Raw genomic sequence first — 22,704 nt, 5'->3', positions numbered from 1 at the left:
TTCCATTCACCTGCAACGCATGTTTTTGGAATGTGGAAGCAAACCGTAGGACCTGGAGAAAAGCCTGGAGCCAGTATTGATACTTGCAACTCTTCACCGTGAGCCTGGCATGCTAATCAGTCGACCACAAGGCTGCTCCAACTGCTTCAAGAAGAAAAAACAAGTGTGAGCGGCAACATCAAAACAAGATATTTGTTATAAACTGTGGCAATTTGGCATATTTTCCATTTGTACAATCCATGTTCATTTCAAATGGGACCTAATTGAAAATGAAATAAACAGGCTTTGAAATGATATTGTCATTACCTTGAATAATCCGTATTTGTGTGAATACCAAAAATGCAGGTCAAGATGACATTTCCTTTGACAAAGGTGTGTCTTTACAAAAAGGCCCAATACCGACAAAGTATAAATGAGATCGTGATACACGGAGCCAGGAAAACCGTGAATAATGAAAAGTGCTCGCACAATGCAACGAATGACGAAACAACCAAAATAGCTTGTCAAAAGGAGAAGGAAATGCGATAATGAGAAAATTACAAAACAAACAACACTATGACTCGTGAACTTAACGATTGCTACAAAAACAACAACAAACTAAGACTGCAACAAGAACAGAGAACAAGATCATGAGTGTCGAGAGAATTGCAGTTGGTACATGAGTCATGAGCAAGGCAAATAATCCGACATTGTGTTGTCGGCATGGCAGTCCTTAAGTAGTCCCTGACGTTTATTACAATGCATGACAGCTGCACCACTGGAGGGAACGCCCTCCACACCAGCTGGAGCCGAAAAACCAAACACAAACTGATAAAGACATGACAAATAAAACGTATTGTCAAGAAACATTTGTAACATTATCTCATCCACCAAACACAAAAGTTTGAACTTTTTGTCGGACCGTATATTTATTTGTATCATTCACAAAGATGTTGACACAGTCCTACCGACACTTGCCCACAGCCAGCATTTCATTTAGTATTTTTGGCTAGCCATTTCCAGTTTGGGCCAAGCAGAAGTGCTTCTCATTGTAAGATGGAGGAAACAGGGAACAACATCTCTAATTACACTTCACCCTCTGACATTCATTTACATACAAACACAATCACACTCTAGTCCAAAAACCTTCATTATCTCTGAATTCCATTCTTGTAGGGCATGATATTCTCGCTGTTATATTTCATTCAGGCTCATTTTCTCGGCACTGCAGCATAATTACCACAGCAACTGAGTAGGGATGTTTTCTCTGTGATGTCTTTATTATTCCTCCCCTAGTCTATATGAAAGGTTAGGTGATACCACTGTGAAAATCGGTTCTTTCTCAGAGTTGGGATGATTATACAGAGTGTGCATGCATCGGGGTGAGTGTCTGGTACCTGAGACTACCATTTTAAAAAAGGTTCTCTACACAGCTAAAAATAGGGCTGCAGAGGGAGCCCCCAATATGTATATGCTGCTACAGTTATACAGCTTGGGACCATACCTCTACTTTTCTTGCCCTGGAGAAAATATAAATGGAGATTTTACAGTCCAGCCACTAAATATACTACAAAATACTCTGGAATACAAATCCTGCACTATTGCTCCCATTGCATTTATGTCTATGTATATTGTAAACATAATATGATAGTCATGGGATTATGAGATTGATCAGGTCACTGAGGTCTCTCGTGAAGTCTGAAATGCACTGCTCACCACTGCATTTTTGTCCGTAAAAAGGGGAGACAAAGTATACATCAAAGCCAAGTATTGGACATACTCACTCAACCTTTATTTTAATTTTATAGTGTGTGTGTGTGTGTGTGTGTGTTGATGTATATATGGTGATCAACTGGTTACCACATCCGCCTCACAGAGGTACAGGGTTTGATTCAGGCTCCAGCATTCCTGTGTGGATTTTGCATGTCCTCTCCATGCCCGTGTGGGTTTTCTCTGGGTACTCCGGTTTCTGCCCGCATTCCAAAAACACGTATGGTTAATGAACAACTCGAAATTCTGCATAAGTGTGAGTGTGAGCGCAAATGGTTGTTCGACTGTTTGTGCCCTGTGATTGAACAGCGTATAAACACACACACACACACACACACACGTACACACAAGAAGTTCAATTGTGAACCAGCCGTTTGAATTCAAGGCATAAAATCCGGTATACTGTATATGGTGCACATACTGTATTTTATGCTTTCAATATGTGACCATATTTATTTACCATGTAGTGGTGGATAAAGTCGTAAAGTGTATGCCCGTAAAAATATCTGAAATTGTCATATATTGGCTTTGTCTTTGTTTTTCAGCACCAGCTGGACTGGAGGTTGTGCCTCTTCAGCGTTGCACATGTGTCTTGTTCCCAATTAACTCCTAGTCAAGTATGCAAGGACTGTCAAGATGCCGTGTCTCTGTTGGATTATTGTCCTTGCTTGTTGTTTATGCTCGAGAGATATTGTCTAGACTTCATGTTCATAGTTGCTCCTGTTCCAGTAGATTCCTATTTTGTATTTTGGTTTATTCCTTTACCTCTTTTGATTTAAGTTTCACATCTTTTGACTTTTATTTTTATTAGTATATTTTCGGATTTAAATTTACTTTGCCTTTTGCAAAAGCCTGTTCATGTTGGATTTTCCTGGTTCTTTGTTGCCAGAGATTTCTGTTTACCCTTTGTTGGTCCTTTGCTTTTCTTGTCACATAATTTGTCAGCGTTTGTGGGATCCACATTCCATCTGGTTTGTTGCCGGACCCCGGCAGAAATCCGCGCTACATCAGTCCATTCAATTGAGTTGGAGTAGGAGTGAGTCTCACCTTTCAAAATATCCACACTTTCTTCATGATTAGCCCACTCACATACTATTTCTGCCCGTCTTGTGGGACTGCCGCTATTTATCTCTGGATTCAAAAAGTTACTCAAAGGACTGACGGAATAAATCTAACCCAGGGGTGTCCAAAGTTGGTCCTCAAGAGCCGCTGTCCTGCCTGTTTTCTCGCTCTCCCAGGAGCAACACATCATCAAATTGTTCTAATGCTGCCTCAGAGCTGGGTGATGAGCTGATCATCTGAATCAGGTGTGTTGCAGGCGGGAGAGATGGAAAACAGGCAGGACAGTGGCCCTCCAGGCCCAGAGCTGGACATGCCTGCTCTAACGCTAAAAAATCTAAAGCTGAACCTTGGAACAATCATTTTATTTCCCATTGAATGGTTTGCCTCTAAACTTCATCAAATCAAATTTATGATCCAAGACCTAATTTTGTTCAACCAAAAAGGTTCCAATTTAAAGGCCAAACAATTTTTTTTCTTTCCTGAGTGCACAACTTAGCCTTAGGCTCCAATGTTTCCTCACCTCTTTCTCTTCATCTTAACAACTGGGCCTCTCAAAAAGCATGTGCACACCCCCCGAATAAGCTCTTTTGTGCGGCCATTACAATGTGAATGAGGGGGCCGCTAACTCCATTGGAGCTGCATGAGAGAGTGTGTGTCAGCGCAAATGACTTTGGGGGGAGATTGATGAACTAGTGAGGAGGGAAAGAGGGAACACCTAATCAAGTTAAATCTGCTGGACTGACATGCTTTGCCTGGTAGATAGACATTTGGCAATAGTGAGCCTAAAAGGAGGTGAGGGGACCAGCCTGACCAGAAAATCATTAATGTTAAGTGAACCCCAGTTTATCGTGGCGGGAATACAGAGCACCAGTCACGATAGGACCGCCGCTGCCCATCAACATTTTGAAGAAATGTGAACATGTCCACCCTCTCTATACAACGTTTGGACTAATGCAACATGTGCAAAGAGGGAATAAGCTGAGCGCGCCATCAACTTGTAATGGTGCGTATCCACCCATGACATGACACCTGCTTCATCCTACTAACGTCAAGAAAAGGGGCCGGAAGCTCTTAGGGACCGTGATTGCTGGCGGAAGAAAAAAATGCGTGTATACGTGTGTGCGTGTGTGTGGGGTGGGGGGAGGGGGGGGGGGTCAATCATCCACCACAGCCTTTACCCTCCCGCTCCTTCACTAGTCGAGCCTCCCCCTGTGTGTAGGCGCTCCTCCACAACGCGCACGTCGGCACCGGACAGCCTACTATCAGTGCTCCCCCTTGTCTGTCTGCTCGCTGCCAATCTCCAAGCCTTAAAAGCGGAGATAAAGGCAACTTGGCGGGAGCGGAGAGGAAGCAGCGTGTAGGGAGGCAGAGAGTGGGATAAATGGAGAGGAATGATAAAAGGGGGAGGCGAGCGCATCATTCCGGGTGGCTGCCCCTGCTGCTCTCGCGGTGGGAAGGGGGTAGGGTGGGGGGCTAAGAGAGAGAGAGAGAGAGAGAGAGAGCGAGAGAGAGAGAGAAAGAGAGAGAGATGCGGGGCTTCAGCATCCAAAACACACGAGGGAGGTGCGCCACGGAGACCAGAGCGCCGGACCCACACGGAGCACCATCACGCTCACCGGTCCTCCGTCAAACCCCCTGCCCGCTGATCAGCGCCTCAATCCCGCCCAGAGGTAAGCGGGTCTTTGAGACCGGTGAATGGAGGTGCATTCACCTGGTGTTTTCTTTGCGCTATTCGAGCTATTGGAGTCTAATTTCTGCGTGATGTTTCTTCAGTGTTTTTGCACTCTTGCTTTGTTGCATCTGCAACAGGATAGACGTAGGTTACTTGAATTTCTTTTTTCCGTTCCGTTATGAACAATTCGGTGTCAGGTTTGCATGTCTCTCAATTAAATGAATATGTGATTCAGTACAACACAATATAAATACAAAATAAGTAGCGTAATTATCAACCAATCAAAAGTCCAGAATGGTAGCTTTTCAATCAAACTAATTTCATTTTAAATGAAGTAGCTTTAATTCAAATCAATTAAATCGTACATATTGTTCTACCACCACTCAATAATAAACTTCCACATGATCTTTGTGTTCTAATTTTAGCGCCCTCGTGTGACCTTCAATGACACTACACCTGTAGTGTAACAGGTTATTTCAAGTTTTGGTTGAAATTTTGAATCGGTATTGAATATATATTCACATGTAAGAACGATATATCCTCTCCTGGTTTTGGTGAAGAATCAAACGAGTGTATGGTTTGTTTCCTCATGTGTGAGTCAATCGTTAGAATGAAGGCAACTTTTTGAAGCGTTCCTGTAAAGCACAAAGATTTTCTCATTCTGTCAAGATTCCTTCCTCTTCAGTGAATTGTGTCATTTGATGATGAAGACCAAGAGGACAGGTGTTAACAAAAATGCTATTCCTGTTAGAATGGCGAGAAAGGGGAGCGAAAAACTATTCTGTGGAATCTTTTCTTCTCTGTGGCTCCCGGCACATACATTAAGATGCTAATCCTTTTTTGTCTCTTTCTATAATTCACTGCATTTTGTTCCCCTCTCCCTCTTTATGTCTTTGCTCCTTGTCTCCATTTCTCAATTTCTCTCTATTTTTTCCTCTCCTGTCATTGGCTACCCTCAGATTAGCGCTCCTGGCGAAAGGAGTCCAACTCTAATTTTGTGGTACTTTGGATGATTAGGTTCAGAAATAGGACAGAAGTGCACAGAGTTTGCTGCAATTAGAGGGAATCTCTGCAGAGCTTTATGAGACTGATTAGTTGTGCTCCCATCCACCTCCCCACATATTAACACACGACAGCTGTTGTTTATTGAGCTGTGTTTTTGCTGGGGTGCCACATGTGTGCATATGTGTGTGTGATGAGTAAGCCCTCCGGATACAAGTTGTTTTCAGTCCCATGCATGCATACCAGCTGTGCTGCATATTGGTAGGAGGTGGCAAAAGTACTCCTGTACTCGAGTAGTAGTGCAGATACAGATGTAAATGAAGACTCGAGTAAAAGTACATGTACTGACTAGTTTCCTCTATTTCTGTAAAATGTATATATTTTTTGAAAAGTACAGACTGACATACCAATGACTGTGGATTAATTACAATACCCTTTTTGATAACTTGGCGCAATGGCAATAAAATGTTTTCTGCCAGTGTGTGTGCGTGCATGTGTGTTTGTTTTCAGATTAGACAGAGCTGGCAAAAGACATGCCAACAACATTCAGCAGTTCTCTTGAATAAGGCAATTGATGCCGAATTTCTTGTTTCTCCAAATCTGTTGTGTCCTCGTCTTTGATGTTCTCTGTATCATGTCACTGCTGTTCTATTCACTTGATAAGATACTGGATTAGTGAATCAATCAATCAGTAAACCATCAATCAAGTAAAGTACGGATACCTGAAAAAAGTATGGTAATAAAGTATGTCTATTTCATTACTTCCAACCACTGCCAGTGGTGGCAAATGTGGACCACTCAAGCTTGCTACTCACTCCTCTGTCCTTTTCACAGATATTGATCACGACTGGCTGTCCATGTGAAGACCGGAGCAACCCTTTTCAAAGAAATGACGTGTGTGTCTCGACCTCCAGCACCTCCCCCGTCTCCACCTGCCATGGTCACATGAGGCACCCCTGAATGACTGTCCTCTCGCATCCCCAGACTCGACAAAGCGCTCCTTTCCGCAAGAGACATCCGTCAGCGAAGCCGCCATGACTGTGGCGGTGCGATTCCGCCGCCACTTACGGCGGCTCCTCCTCCTGTTGGCCTCCTGCTGTCTCCTCTCCTTGCTCCTGTCAGCGTACTTTCTCTTCACCAACTCCTCACCTTCCATGCAAATTGGACAATCCTCCGAGCCCGCTTGCTCCCAGCCCCTCTCCATGTCCCCATACCGCCAACTCCCATACCCGTACCCTCCAGATCCCCCTCACACACATGTCCACACCGACTTGGCGGTGCTTGTGCTGGTGGAGTCCCAGTACTCTCAGCTGGGTCAGGACATTGTGGCTATATTGGAGTCTGCGCACTTCAAGTTCCGCATGGAAATAGCCTCAGGGAAGGGTGACCTGCCGCCTTTGACGGACAAGGGCCGCGGACGATATTCGCTCATCATTTATGAGAACCTCCTCAAGTATGCACATGCAGACACATGGAACAGGCAGCTGATGCATCAGTACTGCACCGAGTTCAGGGTGGGCATCATTGGCTTCTACCGCTCCACGGACACCTCCCCACCTCTGCTGAAACTCAGAAACTTCCCGCTGGTGCTCAGGACCAATCAGGCCCTTTGGGACTGTTGCGTGGTGTCCAGCTCTCCCATCCTGACCCTAACCAAACCCGGTATGGACCGTGGGGCCTTACCGGGCGAGGACTGGACCTCCTTTTCCTCCAATCACACCACCTACCAAGCTGTGCTGTATGCCCGGGCCAAAGACGGAGCAGGGGCGGGCAGCGGTGACAATCCGGGCCCCGGCTTCAGCCTGGGCCTGCAGGCCACTGTGGTGCAGGACATGGGGCTCTACGACGGCGTGAGGAGGGTGTTCTTTGGCCAGGGGCTAAACTACTGGCTCCACAGACTCATCTTAGTGGACACCATCTCCTACCTGACGGACAGGAAGCTGACTTTGGGTCTGGACCGGCACATCCTGGTGGATATAGATGACATTTTTGTGGGAAAGGAAGGCACCCGCATGAACGTCAAGGATGTGAAGGTATTTTAGGGGGGGCGATGGGAGAATGAATCAATCTGCTACCAAATAGTAACTAATGGCTGCACAGTGCTGGCAAATATAGGAAATATGAAGCTGTTGCCCCAGAAATCTGAAAACCTCAGCAAAATACTTGACAGGTTATATATTGCACTGTGTATTTGTGTGCCTGCAGTGCGAAACGTACGTGTTACGGTACAGCAAGACAGTAATTATCTTAAATGGGAGTTTACCGTCCATTTATGTGGACAAAGACACAGAGTGAAAGAGGGCTAGAGGAGGGGTGAGAGCAAGCGAGTGAATGCGCGAGTGAAAAGATGAATGGCTCCCATTCCTCTTTTCCCACGTTCCTCCTCTTTGTCAAACTAAAGGAGCGTCGACCTCTCAAGGCAGGTTTTGTTTTAACGCACACGCTCGCTTGAGCGGCCGCACTCGGCCTGCACGTACAGTGTAAAGCCACGCGCCTCCCCACAAGGACAATAACACAAATTTGTTACAATCTAGAGAAAAGCACAAGGAATTTTTGAGCTACATTGTTTGTTCATTTGAGTCCATTTGTAGTGCACTATTTAACTGACGGTCCTAAAAAAAAAGAAAAATATAAATTGCGTGAGGCTCCAGCACGCCCACGTCACCTGTGAGGAAAAGCGGACTAGAAAATGGATGGATATGTAGGTTGTATGCGTCTTTAATATACTGAAAAAACTAACAAAAAACATTTTATTAAGACATTTTTGAAAAAAAATCCACGTGAAACAAGTGACCGGTGATCTTTACTCAGGCATATAAATGTTTTTTGGGGATTTAGAAAAATAATTACAACTTCTCACTACACCATTACAAATCCAATGTGAATGACAAATCACATTTAATTTGGATGTTGTTCTTAACAAACGGAGTGCATGAGTTTGGTGGGTAATAGAGGTAAGAGCTTTAGCAAGGCACTATACCTTAAACTGTCCATGGTGATGAATAACCTCTTGTGCTTACAGCCCGCATCTCTTTCTTTGGTGTAAACTGAATTCTCTGTTCATTCCATTTTATTATTCATCTGTTTTGGGTCCAAAGGACAAACCAAGTAAATAATGGCTTTATCCACACACGCATTCATTCAGTTTTATGGGGGGAGGGGGGGGGGGGCGCAGCGGCTCTGTCTTATGCATATAGAGAGGACAGCTTTGGCACTGATCCAACCGGCTCAGAGCTATAGATGTTGCTACGACGTAAACGGCTACGGCTGTCATTGATTTAGCAACTTTGGGGCTGTATTTAGTGACTTTTCCAACTAATGCAATAAGCAACAACAGAGCTAATAAAGTAGTTGTGGCTTTATTGGAGACTTCTGGGTACTCTCCAGAGAAGAATTCACCTCTTTGTTCAATGATTGGTGCTTGTATAGAAACAATTAAAAAGGTCATTTTGAAGTCCAATTTAATATACAGTAATTTTTTAACGACAGAAGTTTGTGAAGCTTTTTTTTTGGTGTCTTTTCTTTAATTCAGATTGTTTTTCCACGTCTCATGTTCTCCCACGGGCGGCCCGGTAGTCCAGTGGTTAGCACGTCGGCTTCACAGTGCAGAGGTACCGGGTTCGATTCCAGCTCCGGCCTCCCTGTGTGGAGTTTGCATGTTCTCCCCGGGTCTGCGTGGGTTTTCTCCGGGTGCTCCGGTTTCTTCCCACATTCCAAAAACATGCATGGCAGGCTGATTGAACACTCTAAATTGTCCCTAGGTGTGAGTGTGAGTGCGAATGGTTGTTCGTTTCTGTGTGCCCTGCGATTGGCTGGCAACCGATTCAGGGTGTCCCCCGCCTACTGCCCGGAGACGGCTGGGATGGGCTCCAGCACCCCCCGCGACCCTAGTGAGGATCAAGCGGTACGGAAGATGAATGAATGAATGTTCTCCCACTGTGACCACAGATAGTTCATCAGAGACTTGTAATAGTGTGTGTGTGTGTGTGTGTCGCGCGCGCGTGTGTGTGTGTGTGTGTGTGCGTTTCCGCGCGCGTGTGTGTGCGTGTATATACGTGAGTGCATGTGTGTGTGTGTTCAGGCTGAGATGCATTTCAATTTTTGTTTGTCCATACATGCTTGTTTCAATCTGTGACATTTTAGAATAGAATTCCCATTTCCATCAATGTCTGGCAAAAAAGGTCCACCTGCATGACTGAGATGTGGGGAGGAGCTTGCGTAGCATACCGTGGTTGGGAGAAAATAACAAAACAAAACAACACGCAATAGGTGCTCAAGTGTAATATGAAAAGGAAGCTCGTGAGAAAAAAATAGATGAAAGAGTCGAGTGTTTACACGTACTCACACACACACACACACACACACACATATATTATCCACAAATTGAGCAGCCACGCTCCCTCTCGTATGAATTTTCATTTTAAGTTAGCCCGATTCCTCCGCTTTGTCACATAAATATACATGAGGATGAACTGGTGGTGAAACACACCATCAGCGAGGGGGAGGTCAAGAAACGTACAGACAGTGACACAAAAAGACGCAGCTGTTCCATCGTAATCTCATACACACACACACACACACACACACACACACACATGGCTGCCACATTTGCTCCTTCAGGATTGCATGAAATCACAGAGAGGAAGAATGGAAGAAGAAGCAAGGGAGGGTGAGTGGCGCCTCAGGGGAAGAGCTTGCAGCAAACTTCCTCATTTCACAGAGACAAAATGCTGAGGGGAAATGAGGAAGCGGAGGGAAGGTGCTGGGGGAAAGAAATATGATGAGAAGCAAACGTCACTCTCCTTCCGTAAATAATTGATGAAGGTTGAACAAGGTGACAATCGTGATTAGTCCGGACTGTATGGCATAATTATTTCACTTTTTAAAATTTTTTTCTACAGTGGAATCTTAATGGTTGGTGGAACCTCCATTTTTTATTTTACGTTATGAAATGCAACTGCAGCAGCGACTGGGCATTAAATTAATCAATTCCAGATTCTCTATTTACCATCATAGAGTAATTATTAAGTAGAAATACTTTGTTGTTGTATTTCTATTACATTGCAACTTACTTGGACGTGCAAAAATGAGTCAAAAGCTATTAGTTGAATGCATCAAAACAATGAAGTAGCCTTGACATGTTATTTACAAAAAAGTCACAAGATTCAACAAAGGATGCTGATACAAAGCCAGGAAAACATGACAACTAAAAAAGGCAAGGAGAAACTATCAACGGAAATTGCTTGTCAACAGATGGATAATTTAGAAATTATGTCTGGTTAATCGTTTTTCTCCAAGGGATGCCATTTCATATTGAATATTAGTACACAAGTTCTCATGTTGAAGTTGGTGCTTTGCATCATTTCAAAAATCATTTACTTTTGAATTCCAAAAATGAGAATTGCATAATTCCATCCAAAATGCAAAATTCCATCAAATCCTGTCTGTATGCAACCCCGCATCAAACTATGAAGTATTATCGAGTCGACAGACCTCCTCTTTTATTTTCCAACAAAGAAGAAGAGCGACGAGTGAGGCTGACCAATTAAAATGCCACCCTCTTTCTCTCACCACTCTTCATTAGTCTCACCCCACGAGTTCATCTGGTGACAAAAAAAAAAAAAAAAGACACACAGCCTTCATGGCTGCACACGCACACAGACACACACTTTTATTTCCTCCGTTAAAAATGGTTCACAGGGAGGCAGCTAGCGGATGAGATTTCTCAAAATGAAGGATGATGCCAGTCCAAAAGTGCCATCAATGATCCGAGCGTGCTGCTCTCGTGTTTTTTTCTAATTTGTGCCTTTGTCCCTCTTGTCATCAAAGAGGTGTCCCATTCTCATTTTCCTCCTCACTCAAGCACCGCCCCCCCCCCACCCACCCCGCCACCCTGCCAAGTCATTGATCACTATCTGTGGCCACTTAATATTCTCCTCCTCACTCTTTTGCTCACGACGCGCTCTCTGGACTGAAGCATTTAGATGAGGCCTTTAAAGGAGGGTCTTGGCTACGGTGGAAAGCGGTGTCACTGCAAATCCTTCTTCCAAGAATGCTTCGCTAGGAGTAATTTACTGTGATGTTTGTACAAGTTAAACTTGAGATGGGCTGCCAGGATGTCGAAAGAAATGTCCTGTCATGTTTGTGTTGTGTCGGATTGTGCCATGCACAGGCGAAGTTGTCTCGGATACTTTTGGACTTTGAAAGAAAGGGACTTTCCTTTGCGATTCACATATTCACTTATTGAGTACACACATTCACAAGATCATTCGTAACTTGGCCTTCTTTTAAAAAAAGATCCAAAAGACTCGATTCTGCAATTTAACCAAATCCTACAGACTTGTGCAAAAAAAAAAAAAATCCTCATCATTTCCGGGGATTTGAGTCATTTGGAAAACATGACAACTTGGGGGTCTATATTAATAGACACTGCACCTGCGACCTGACGCGTATGCTGTTATATCCTGATTTTCGGATCAGCACAAGGCACATTTGCCAATTTGGCAGACCAGTTTCCATCAAGCTGTGTGCTGAGGCGTCGTGAGCTCGTGTCTTTGAGCATGCACCAGGCAGAGTGACAATTCAGCGACACAGAGTCAGTCTAAACTTATGTCTGCTCGGACCGCTTTTAAAAGCTGCACAGTTTAATGAAATTTTAATCAGTTTGATCGGACCACAGGCAGACAGATTCTGAGGTCGGCCGACCGTGTGGTGGATAGATTTCATTCAGAAATAAAATGTGAACAGCGGGCATCAAGCCCTCTGAATCACTGTATTATATTTTTGAGATCACCCCAGTGGGAGGCACAACTGTGGGGGGTGCGCAGGAAGGATTGGCGGCCCACTGCATGGTGCAGATGTGTTCCAGCCGCTTTGATTGACCACAATTGAATCAGCTATCACCAATCTCACAGTGACATAGCCTTTCCTTGGCAGACCCTTCACAAATTTGCTAAATCGGGTCTAATGCTAAGTTCAGACTGAACACGAATCGCATCGCCCCACGAGGAGTTCATTTGCGGGGGAACGACGGTGGTTGCTTCGAGCTGAGAAGAGAAGGGGCTTCTCCTCTTCTGACAGAAAAAAAAAAAGATTGAACATTGCTTGTCAATCTCGTGGCCAATGGATGTGTTACTTTGGCTGTTCAATGCGATATTAGTTGACAGTTCAAAAGCTGTAAACAAGTCAATCCACTCGCCACATATGACAACTTTCTTGCTCGCCGTTCTCAAAGCCTGCTCCTTTTTGAATCAGTCCAGGCCTATATGAAGGTGCCTGTGTTTTGGAACCATCTGGATTGAGATACATTTTGTTGAGGAGATTCACGGTCTACTTAAACAGGAATCTGGATCCAGTTGATTTGATTTTGCGCAACCGCTTGAGAAAATAAAATTGAGTAACTTCAACACACCGTTTTTTTGCAGTGGTGTGTTCGTGGCTGCGCTGCTGCTGCCTGCGACGAACTAATTACATTCACGATGCTGATTGGCTGTCGGCGAAGCGTTGCCACTTCAAGTTCACAGTGGCAAATATTTCTCTTCAAACACCTTCATCCATGCCACTCGGCACGCATTTTCGCCTGAGCGCGTGAAGTGCGTTGACTATATTTGAAAACACACCGTCAGAAACGCTCGACACCGTGCTCCAGAAAATATGCATGAAGTGAATACACACTTCAAATCAAGATTTTGCCATACTATATGAATCATTTTATCCTTAAAGCTTCCCTCTTGGGATGTAGAAGTCCAGGTCCACACACAACGGCATTTTATCAAACACATGCATTGTGTGAAAAACTGAGAAGCGCGACCTCATCCATCAGAAGTCTGAAAAAGCAACAGATAATCACGTTGATTGCACATTCTGAAGCCTCCTTTTTTTTTGGTGTGATAAGACATTCGCTTTACATTTATAAGTACATATGCTGAACAGCCGTCATTTACATTAACGGCTATTATATATAATAGTGTCCTTTATATATAATGGCAGACATATTCATACAGTACAGTAAACATGTATATATTTGTCATTTCATAAAAATAAATTAGCTCATTTAAGCCGATATTATCGAACATGCTTTTTTATTAAATTATTTTAAAATGTCGAATTGTCATTGTCAAAAAAAAAAAAAAAGATTTACTGTAAACACTTTCCACTCCAAAAGGCGAAAATGCATCAAAATGCTACACTCAGTTGGCGACTGGTCGGGGTATGCCCCGCCTCTCAACTCAAATCAGATGGGATAGAGAAACCCTAGTGTGGAGAGCTGCACAGAAAATGGATGGATGATTGATATGAGGACACCTTTGTATGTTTTGGGTACAAAGTACAACCGGATTCCTTTGTAGAGCACCGATGACATGTAGCAATTCTTTCTGTCCTCATGTTCATTTTGGATCTCAACCTGACTTGAAATCGGATGTTTAAAAAAAGGCTTTGTACAATATTCTAATCATTCTAAGTTCAGTCAAGGTTTTGGCTGAGCAGTCCGCTATTTATTGTACATTCTTTCTCAGAGTTAATCTTGAGAGCTAATTAATAAAATGCATATTTGCCACTTATTGTAAGTCTGCGGAATGGAGCTGATTCCATATCCAACTGTCACTCAGTCAAAGACATTTCAGAGTTGGAAAAGGAAGAGAAAATGCTGTTAGACATTTCAAAGTTATTTCTCCTCCAAGTCCAATCCACTTCTTGGCAGAAGATGTCATCCTGACATAGAGATGTCAAATGAGATATGAAGTTAAAAAAAAAAAGAACAGGACTTTTCCTGTTCTGGCATCAGCCTAATATGAACAACGGACACTTGTTGTCTTTTTGGAATTCATGATTTGTGTGTGTGTGTGTGTGTGTGTGTGTGTGTGTGTGTGTGTGTGTGTGTGTGTGTGTGTGTGTGTGTGTGTGTGTGTGTGTGTGTGTGTGTGTGTGTGTGTGTGTGTGTGTGATTACAATAAATAATTGAACGAAAATGCTTGTTTTGCTCGACTTCACAATTTCTGCTCCACCTTTGAAGTTCTGTGATTCAAATCCATCACAATCACCTGGTCCAAAAAACACCCTTAGAACGAGTGCTTAGTGAAACGAAATGTAACGCAGGCATTGGCCCCCCGAGTTGAATACAAAAAGAGACAGAGAGCAGTAAGAGGTACGAGAAGACTGGCATCAACTCTCTCATCAAATAGAGATGCCTGACCCACTTAAGTGTGCTTGTCTGGTGTTCATATTACACGCATAGCTACACATACAGGCACACGCGCTTGAAAATCCATAGCAAGGATTAAATCTCATGTGCAATGGTGTTTTTCAAGGAAAAAAAAAACATTGAATCACAAACCACTTAAGAAGGTTCCATACCAGAAAAGTCTTTCTGATTGTCAAATGGGCTTTCACAGCCATTTGACGAGGGACTACACATATACATGCTACAAATATTCAATGCAAATATGTTGTTTCTGAGTGAGCAGATGATAAGTAAGTAAAAGAGGAAAGGGATGCATAGCTGCAACATTTATGAAGTAGGCTCCTTTCATGGTAATAAGCACATAAAAGTAGATACTGTAGTCGAATCTGGAGAAACAACTCACAGCATCCAACCCAGAGTTGTCCTTGATGTTAGAATTTTGGATTTTTTTTTCCACTATGGAGGGGAAAAAAATCAAGTTCTGTCTAACTCAGTAGCATCATCATACCCGTAGCAGTTTGCAATGTTGTGGATGTGCAGGAGCTCTAACTTTTCGTAGATGATGTCATCTTGTTCTTCTTTCGACTGCAGACTAGCTGAGACAAGGGCTACACTCAGACGGCAGAATTGATCCTCAGGTTAGATTTTTTTTTTGGCGGGGGGGTGAAATCCGATTTTTGTGTGTAATCGTTCACATTACATATTAATTGCAACTTCAGTCTGGAGCGTGAATCAAATGTGTCCCCAAAGTGACCACATGTGCCAAAGAAGAGATGACGTCACGAACAACGTCGTGTGTACACAAGTAAATATGGATGCGGATGCCGCAACATGCTTGTGGAGCATAGTTCGTTTAAAATCCAAATCATTCAATCTAAAACCTCACTTTCCTTCCAATGCTTGTTTTTGTCTCCATCGTAGGCCATGACTGTTGTCATTTTACAATTACGTAAGGTCAGATATATCCGAGCAGTCCGTTCAAACGGAGTTCACATTGCAAAAAATCCGATACGTACCAAATGTATGACCCCCAGATAAAAGTCACCCAGATCGAATTAAAAAAAAACAATCGGAAGTGAGATGCTTATTCTGTCATCGAAAAAAATCAGATTCAGGTCACATATATTCTTACTCATCAATTAATTGATTCGTTGAATACTAAGCACATCCGTAGTTTAAGCTCAGACACTTCGAGATGCAAGTGTTGCATGCTTTTCATTTCTTGTTTGCTTCGGCGACATGACAGGATGACAGCACTGTCATCAAAGTACTCTGATGTTAAACTGAAAAATATGCACACACACACACGCGCACACACACACACACACACACATGACTCCGACCCACACAAACAGCTCGTCGTGGTTTCCAAGCCAAGCAGCATCACTTATTCCACAAATACACACTTCAGCAGAACTTTAGCACTCTAGTAACGTTCAACAAAATTGCGTATTCATGGAACGCGCTTTCCAGCGTGTCTGCAGATCATTAAGATGTTCCAAAATGAAGGCCGTAATCCCCATTAAAATGGATAGAGACAATGAACAACATTACTATATTTTTTTCAAAACAATGAATTTGACAAATGTGCGGATGACATTTTGCATTTGAGCATTACAGACACTTTGCTGAAATATATTTAGTGTTCCATTAATACTAAATTATATATTAAAATTTCCCTAGCAGAAAACAATTGTGTCCACCCAACAATTTCGGTCAATGACTCAAGTAATTGAGTGTCGATAACAAAACCAAGATTAGTTTTCTCCAATAATTAGACAACTGAATAAGATAAGAGAAGAGTCACTTCTGCTGTCATGCATAGAGTTGTATATAAGCATTGTTTTCCAGTATGTAGGTCTGAGTGTGGTGACTTGAGTAGAAGAATGGAAGGTTTTGAAAGAATGACAGAATGAGGATATACTACATGGCAAGCCAGCTGTCCAGACGTCAATTCCACCAGCTGCCATCATCTCTTAAAACCCCAACAGCTCACTGCCATTTCTTATGACACACACACACACACACACACACACACACACGCACACACACACACACACACACACACACACAGGCACAAACAAAGCAAACTGGCATTACTTCTGACACCGGCAGAGCGATGCAGCTGTGGGATTGGGCTGGGAGAGCAGGGCTATCGCTAACCGCTAATCCTCATGTGCATTTACCTTCATCACTCGGATAGTCATTATGCTGCTTACAAGCCGCCGCCATCCACACTCCCACCCCACTATTCCTGCTAAGCCAAATGCAGCCTTCTCTCTTACAACCCGTTTTATCGCCACACTCAGCATCCAGGAGACAGATTGGCCCGGTATTGCTTCCAGGCCTCAACTCAATGAGATTGGGTGCCGTTACAATCAGGAAAAAAGAAAACAACAACAAAAAAAACAGCAGGAGATGACTTGATTGTTTCTCTGAGATTTTTGAAACGTGTTTCTGTCTCAGAGCTACGTTGCGTTTAATTGCTGGGTGCAGTTGGAGTGTCCCCCCGGGTCTGCCACGTCGCAATCATAAGCTCTTCACTTGGAAAAAAACCCACAAACACTTGTTTGATGGCAGCAAAGACCCACAGTTTGCCCGACAAATTTTCTTTTTGTCATGTTAACACATCTTTTTTGGCACTTGCAGTATAAATATTTTATTAATACGTTTCAGGATTTTTGAGTGCATTCCTCAAGATGGTATACAATTGAGGAAATCCAAATTCAAATTACCGTCAAGTCGTAAACTTTTTAATCCAAAACAAATGTTCATGACATGACGGCAGCGTATTGGACATGACTACTGGTCGACTCTTGGACATGAGGCACGTCTACTGGTTTGGGAATTTGCAACTACAACTTTTGGGCATTCGAATGTATCAAGAACATGACACGCCCCTGGCGCACTTGGCAGTGGTGGCTGAAAGTAGACGAGCCCTTAGAGCAGGTAAACGCAGGTCGACTTGTTAATGCCTCACTGGATCAAATCCTTTTTGTGTGTGTGTGTTTTTTTACCCTCCTCTTCCTGTTATATGTTAGCTTGCAGAATAAAAATTATGTGTATGACACTAATACAGCAGACACTTGGACTAACTCCCACGCTAGCGCTAGCACTTCCCGATATGTGCGTTAATAATACATTTTGACCGAGTGCATCGATGAGAGTAGATTGAGTTAAAATGCAAAGCGCTTGACAACAAAGTTAATTCAATTCTGAGTGTGTGTGTGTGTGTGTGTGTGTGTGTGTGTGTGATGTAAAGGATGCCATCACAGTGGAGACAAGGGATCAGATTAGGGCTGTGCACATCTGTCAGCATGCAGCCATCTTCAACACCATTAGATTAGCTCTAATGAAGATACTGCGACAGTGTCTTTGTACAACACACACACACACACACGCACACCCTGAGAAAGAAACGCTGCTTGCCAGGGCTTCCTCCCTCTCACATCAGTTGCTCATCTCATAAATCAGAAAAGGTTCCTGGGGATCGATTAAAAGCGGCCCGACAAACATTTTTAATAGAGACGTGGCGCTGAGCCCAACAAAACGACCCCGCAGCTTGAAATACGCACAGAATAATAAAAGTTTCATAAAAAATATTTATGGGTGCAAACAGCAAGAAGTGCAATGATAGCAAGAAGAAGGGCTGCGAAAGAACAGAGGGAGTTATAGAATGAGCGAGAGAGAGAGAGAGAAGAGATATATCCTCCGTGCTGCTTCAGCCTTCCTTTTAAATTAGAACAAGACTGTCTCCTGAGAATGTGACATTTGAGCAAGCGATGGAGAGATGGAGTTTCAGGCGAGTGTATGAGAGAGGAAGGCTGCACATTTTCCATAGTGGGACGGAAGAGTGCGGCAAAGGAATGGGTGGGACTGATGCGGGTTCACTTGGTAATGGAAGGATAAAAGTGTGTGTGCGTGTGTGTTGGGGGTCGGGTAGGGGGTTATTAGCCGATCCTCTAGAGCCCTTTAATACATCGACCTTCATTAACTCGTCTTACTGCCTCGGTGTGTGCTCTTTGGTTAACACTCATTACAGAGTTTTTTGTTTAAAGGCCAGTAATCTAATGAAGTCATTAAAATAGTGAGGAAAATTCTGATTTGAGCATTAACACCTGACAATGAGGTGAGTTTAAGAACAGGAGAAAACTGAACAGGTGTTTTTCGACAGTCTAATTGAGTTTCATGTGATCTACAGGCGCTTCTGGATACTCAACGACAGTTGCGTGCTCAGATCTCCAACTTTACCTTCAACTTGGGCTTTTCTGGCAAGTTCTATCACACAGGTAAGTAGTAATAGTCGACTTCTTGAAGGAAAAAGGGCCACGGTGAATCATAGCATATTTGCAATTGTGCAAAAGGCTGACATTGGATTCTTTGTTACCGATTAGAATACACTCCAAAAGTCGATCATAGCAGTAGTCAATTCGAACTGGGGTGTCCAAAGTCGGTCCTCAAGGGCCACTGTCCTGCCCGGCTCTCCCAGGCGCAACACACCTGATTCAAATCATCAGGATCGCTCTAATGCTGCTTCAGAGCTGGCTGATTGATCGTCTGAATCAGGTGTGTTGTAGGCGGGAGAGCTGCAAAACAGGCTTCTAATAATTAGAAGTACGAACGCCTCTGGGCTGTTCGACTGCCATCGTCCCTGGGTGTGGGTGGTGTCCTTTTGACAGTTGAGGGCGAGTATGCCCGCCCTCAATCAGCTGGCACATGTGGAAATGCTGGTGTATCCTGATTTTTGTGCAGGTGCAAGGCTCACAACACCAGTTTTCCAATTTGGCTGATCGCTTTGCCCTATTCTGGATGTTCCAGGATCAAGAGGGTCTGTACTTGGCGTTACGCCTCGTGGAATGACAATTTGGCGGAAGAAAATCTGTCTCAAGGACATGCCTGCCACGCCACGTCTAAATGCTGGCGCAGGCAGTCGAACCTGATTTTGGTGAATTTGATTGTGCCTCAGGCAGATAGCTTCTGAGCTGGGCGGACATGTGTGGACGTTAGATGCGTTTCATTCGGACAGCGGCAAGAAACATTCAGTTATTTTGTTGAACTTAATTTATTGAACATATTATTATTATTATTATGATTATTATTGCAGTTTTCAATCATCCCACTGGTCACACAGCTGTGTTCACACATACTGCTTTGTCTTCTTGCAAGATATAAGTGTGCCACTTGTTTTTAATTTTTTACTTCTTTATTTTTTTTTTTCATACGCCGGCTTCCACATGTCTATAAAATTACCCGTCCTAAAACGACTGCGCTGATGTATGCTGTGTGCCATGCTGGATCTGCGCCGATCACCAAAATAAATCCGAAAATTATAGCTGACAGTGGTAATTCACTATCACTGTGTATCTTTGTTGACACAATTTATTACGTTACCTTGTCGTGTCATGTACCAGTTTATTCGGCTGTGGTTCGTCTGTTTTGTGCTGTTCCCTATGTATGTCCCCTCAAAAACATTCTTCTGTCTGGCATCATTCCAATAAATATCACAATATAAATAAACACAGTGGGAGTATTTTAAACTCCACTGTTGCACAGCAACAAAATATTCAGACATTAAAAGGGCATACAGAGCCCTCATTCTGCATGACCATGCAGCTGAACAAGACACACACACACACACACGGACACACACGCATAAAGATTGAGAAGCAAGTCCGTGGATGGCAATGTTTGTTTGCTCAGGAAGCAATATGAGTGCTATGAATGCACCTAAGAATACTAAATTCACTTAAAACTGTACATTTTATTTGGACTCAGCCCCCCCAAAAAAGAATAAATGAAACTTATCCTGTCGGAGTAGTGGTAAAATTACAAGAATGAAGTGCCAGTATTAAATGAGGTAGCACGTTGGGCTAGTGATTAGCCTATTTGCATCATAAATATTCACACCAATGGAATAATTTCAAGTCTTTAGATAACTAACAACACAGGAAAGAGTGAGCTGAAATTTGAATCCCAAACCTCAGACCTACATAAGGCAAACAGACAGTGCAGTGCAAACTACGCCACATAGTACATGATGCTATTGACCGTATAATAACACACTTATTTCAAAGTACACTGAAAAAACGTTTTGTCAATTTTCGTCATGTGGATGCACGAAATATAATAAATTTTAAGTAGATGATAGATCCTGAAAAATTATCTGGATCCTGAGGATTTTATTTTGTGCTAATATTTGAAAAAAAAGTAAATTCAACATATCACTTTTTTTTCACTATCATTGGTTGTTTGCGGGTTAAATTATTTTCAGAATCTGTATTAATGAACAGGAAAAAAAAGCTTATTAAAGTGACCCTAGAGTTTACCAAATGACTTATCACCCCAATTTCTCCGGAATTTTCTTGCTCAGTAGTGAAGATCTAAATCTACTCATCATGCCCTATCTAATTCGGAAAAGAGATATCCAATCCTAATTTTTACTTGATGCTATCTCAGTAATTTGAAGTCACAGAAGCGTGTTATGCGAACGTGTGTGTTTGTGTGCCGTTGTGGCTTCAAGGGCAGTTTCCATTGTTTATCAACCTGCTGCAAGACGCTCATGTTTTAATAGAAAACAGAAGTTTGGATTTAAAGGGATTACATTTATGAACTGATATGAGAGAATACATTAGCATGGCATCTATTGGGATGGCACCATATTTCATCAGCATGGTATCTGTCACTGATCAGATTTTGCAATGCACACCTAAGAGAAGCCCGCTGCTTGATGATGACCTCTAACTTTCGGCAACGTGAAGATGTGTGTAGCTACGTCTGTCGCACTGCATCCTTTTGTCTGTGTGTGTTTGTGTGTGTGTGTGTGTGTGTGCGTGCGTGTTCCTCTGTAGGCACAGTGGAGGAAGATGAGGGAGACGATTTACTGCTGAAGTACGTGGATGAGTTCTGGTGGTTCCCCCACATGTGGAGCCACATGCAGCCTCACCTCTTCCACAACGAGTCGTCGCTGCTGGAGCAGATGGTGCTCAACAAGGAGTTTGCGTTGGTAAGATTGATGTACACACAGACAAACCCACGTTCACTTTTTGGCGCTGTCTATTCCCTTGTCTTTCTTCCCTTTCATGCATCCTTGAAATCATATTTGCTTTCTGAACCACCGCTTTTTGAAATAATTGCCATCTCCTTGCCACAAAGCACCCAAAGGCAGAACAAAATATTATGCATTTTCACACACACACACACACACACACACACACACACACACACATGCGAGCGCGTACACGCGCACACCCACACTTGCGCGCAACTTTTTTTCTACACTAGCAAAACAAAAGGTGTCACAGGATCAAGTTATAAACACGAATAAAAGTTTTATTATGCTCCTGAAATTAGTAGCCAATATGTTGGGTATAATGACATTAGATGGGGTTTCATTGCCCTCTGAAATGCGCAAAATGCTAATTGCGCAACAGCAAACTGGTAATGGAAACACAGGAATTTCGGGGGAGGGGGGGACCAACTCAAATATCTCCAAAAACATTTTACGCTCTCATGAGGGTGGTTTTTGAGACGTATGCATATCAACACATCAAGTAAAGTCAAGCCAACTTCATTGTCAAATGTGCTCTATGTGCAACATACAGCACAGATGAAATGTCTTTCCTCTCAACCACAGGAGGGAGAGGAGGAGCTGCGGGTACCCGCGCCACCATCAACACAACAGTTAACATAAAATGACAAATAATACAACACAACACATAATATACAGACAGTCATGCAATCTCATGTTTTTGTATTGACACAAGTCAGATTTCCTTGTAATGAACTTGCAACCAGTTCACAGTGTTGTCCACATTCACCTATAGTCCACTGAGGGTCGACATTGTCCTTTGCCAAAATGTTTTTTCTTTGCAACTTGGAGAACGCCAAAGAGGACAGACATATAATATCCATCCATCCATCCATTTTCTGAACCGCCTAATCCTCACTAGGGTGGCGGGGTGTGCTGGAGCCTATCCCAGCCGTCTTCGGGCAGTAGGCGGGGGACACCCTGGATCAGTTGCCAGCCAATCGCAGGGCA

General features: G+C 43.2%; 2 protein-coding genes across 3 annotated transcripts in view; both read left to right on the top strand.

Moving 5' to 3' along the window:
- Positions 1–22,704, top strand: part of mettl14 (methyltransferase 14, N6-adenosine-methyltransferase subun) — a 178,769-nt gene that overhangs the window by 90,079 nt on the left and 65,986 nt on the right. The gene's annotated exons all lie outside the window — the stretch shown is intronic.
- ndst3 (N-deacetylase/N-sulfotransferase (heparan glucosaminyl) 3) overlaps positions 4,274–22,704 on the top strand; it is a 50,293-nt gene continuing 31,862 nt past the window's right edge. The window contains exons 1-4 of one of the 2 annotated variants that reach the window (XM_052084856.1): positions 4,274–4,481; positions 6,320–7,518; positions 18,868–18,955; positions 21,515–21,669. In XM_052084856.1, the coding sequence (XP_051940816.1) occupies positions 6,520–7,518; positions 18,868–18,955; positions 21,515–21,669 (1,242 nt within the window). In that variant the 5' untranslated portion in view covers positions 4,274–4,481; positions 6,320–6,519. The remainder of the gene's footprint in view (positions 4,482–6,319; positions 7,519–18,867; positions 18,956–21,514; positions 21,670–22,704) is intronic. The other variant, XM_052084857.1, reaches the window with a different exon arrangement.

Source organism: Hippocampus zosterae, chromosome 13, assembly GCF_025434085.1.
Source record: "Hippocampus zosterae strain Florida chromosome 13, ASM2543408v3, whole genome shotgun sequence".
NCBI classification, from domain to species: domain Eukaryota; kingdom Metazoa; phylum Chordata; class Actinopteri; order Syngnathiformes; family Syngnathidae; genus Hippocampus; species Hippocampus zosterae.
Note: the sequence above shows the minus strand (reverse complement) of the source record. Positions and strands in the feature narration are given on the sequence as shown.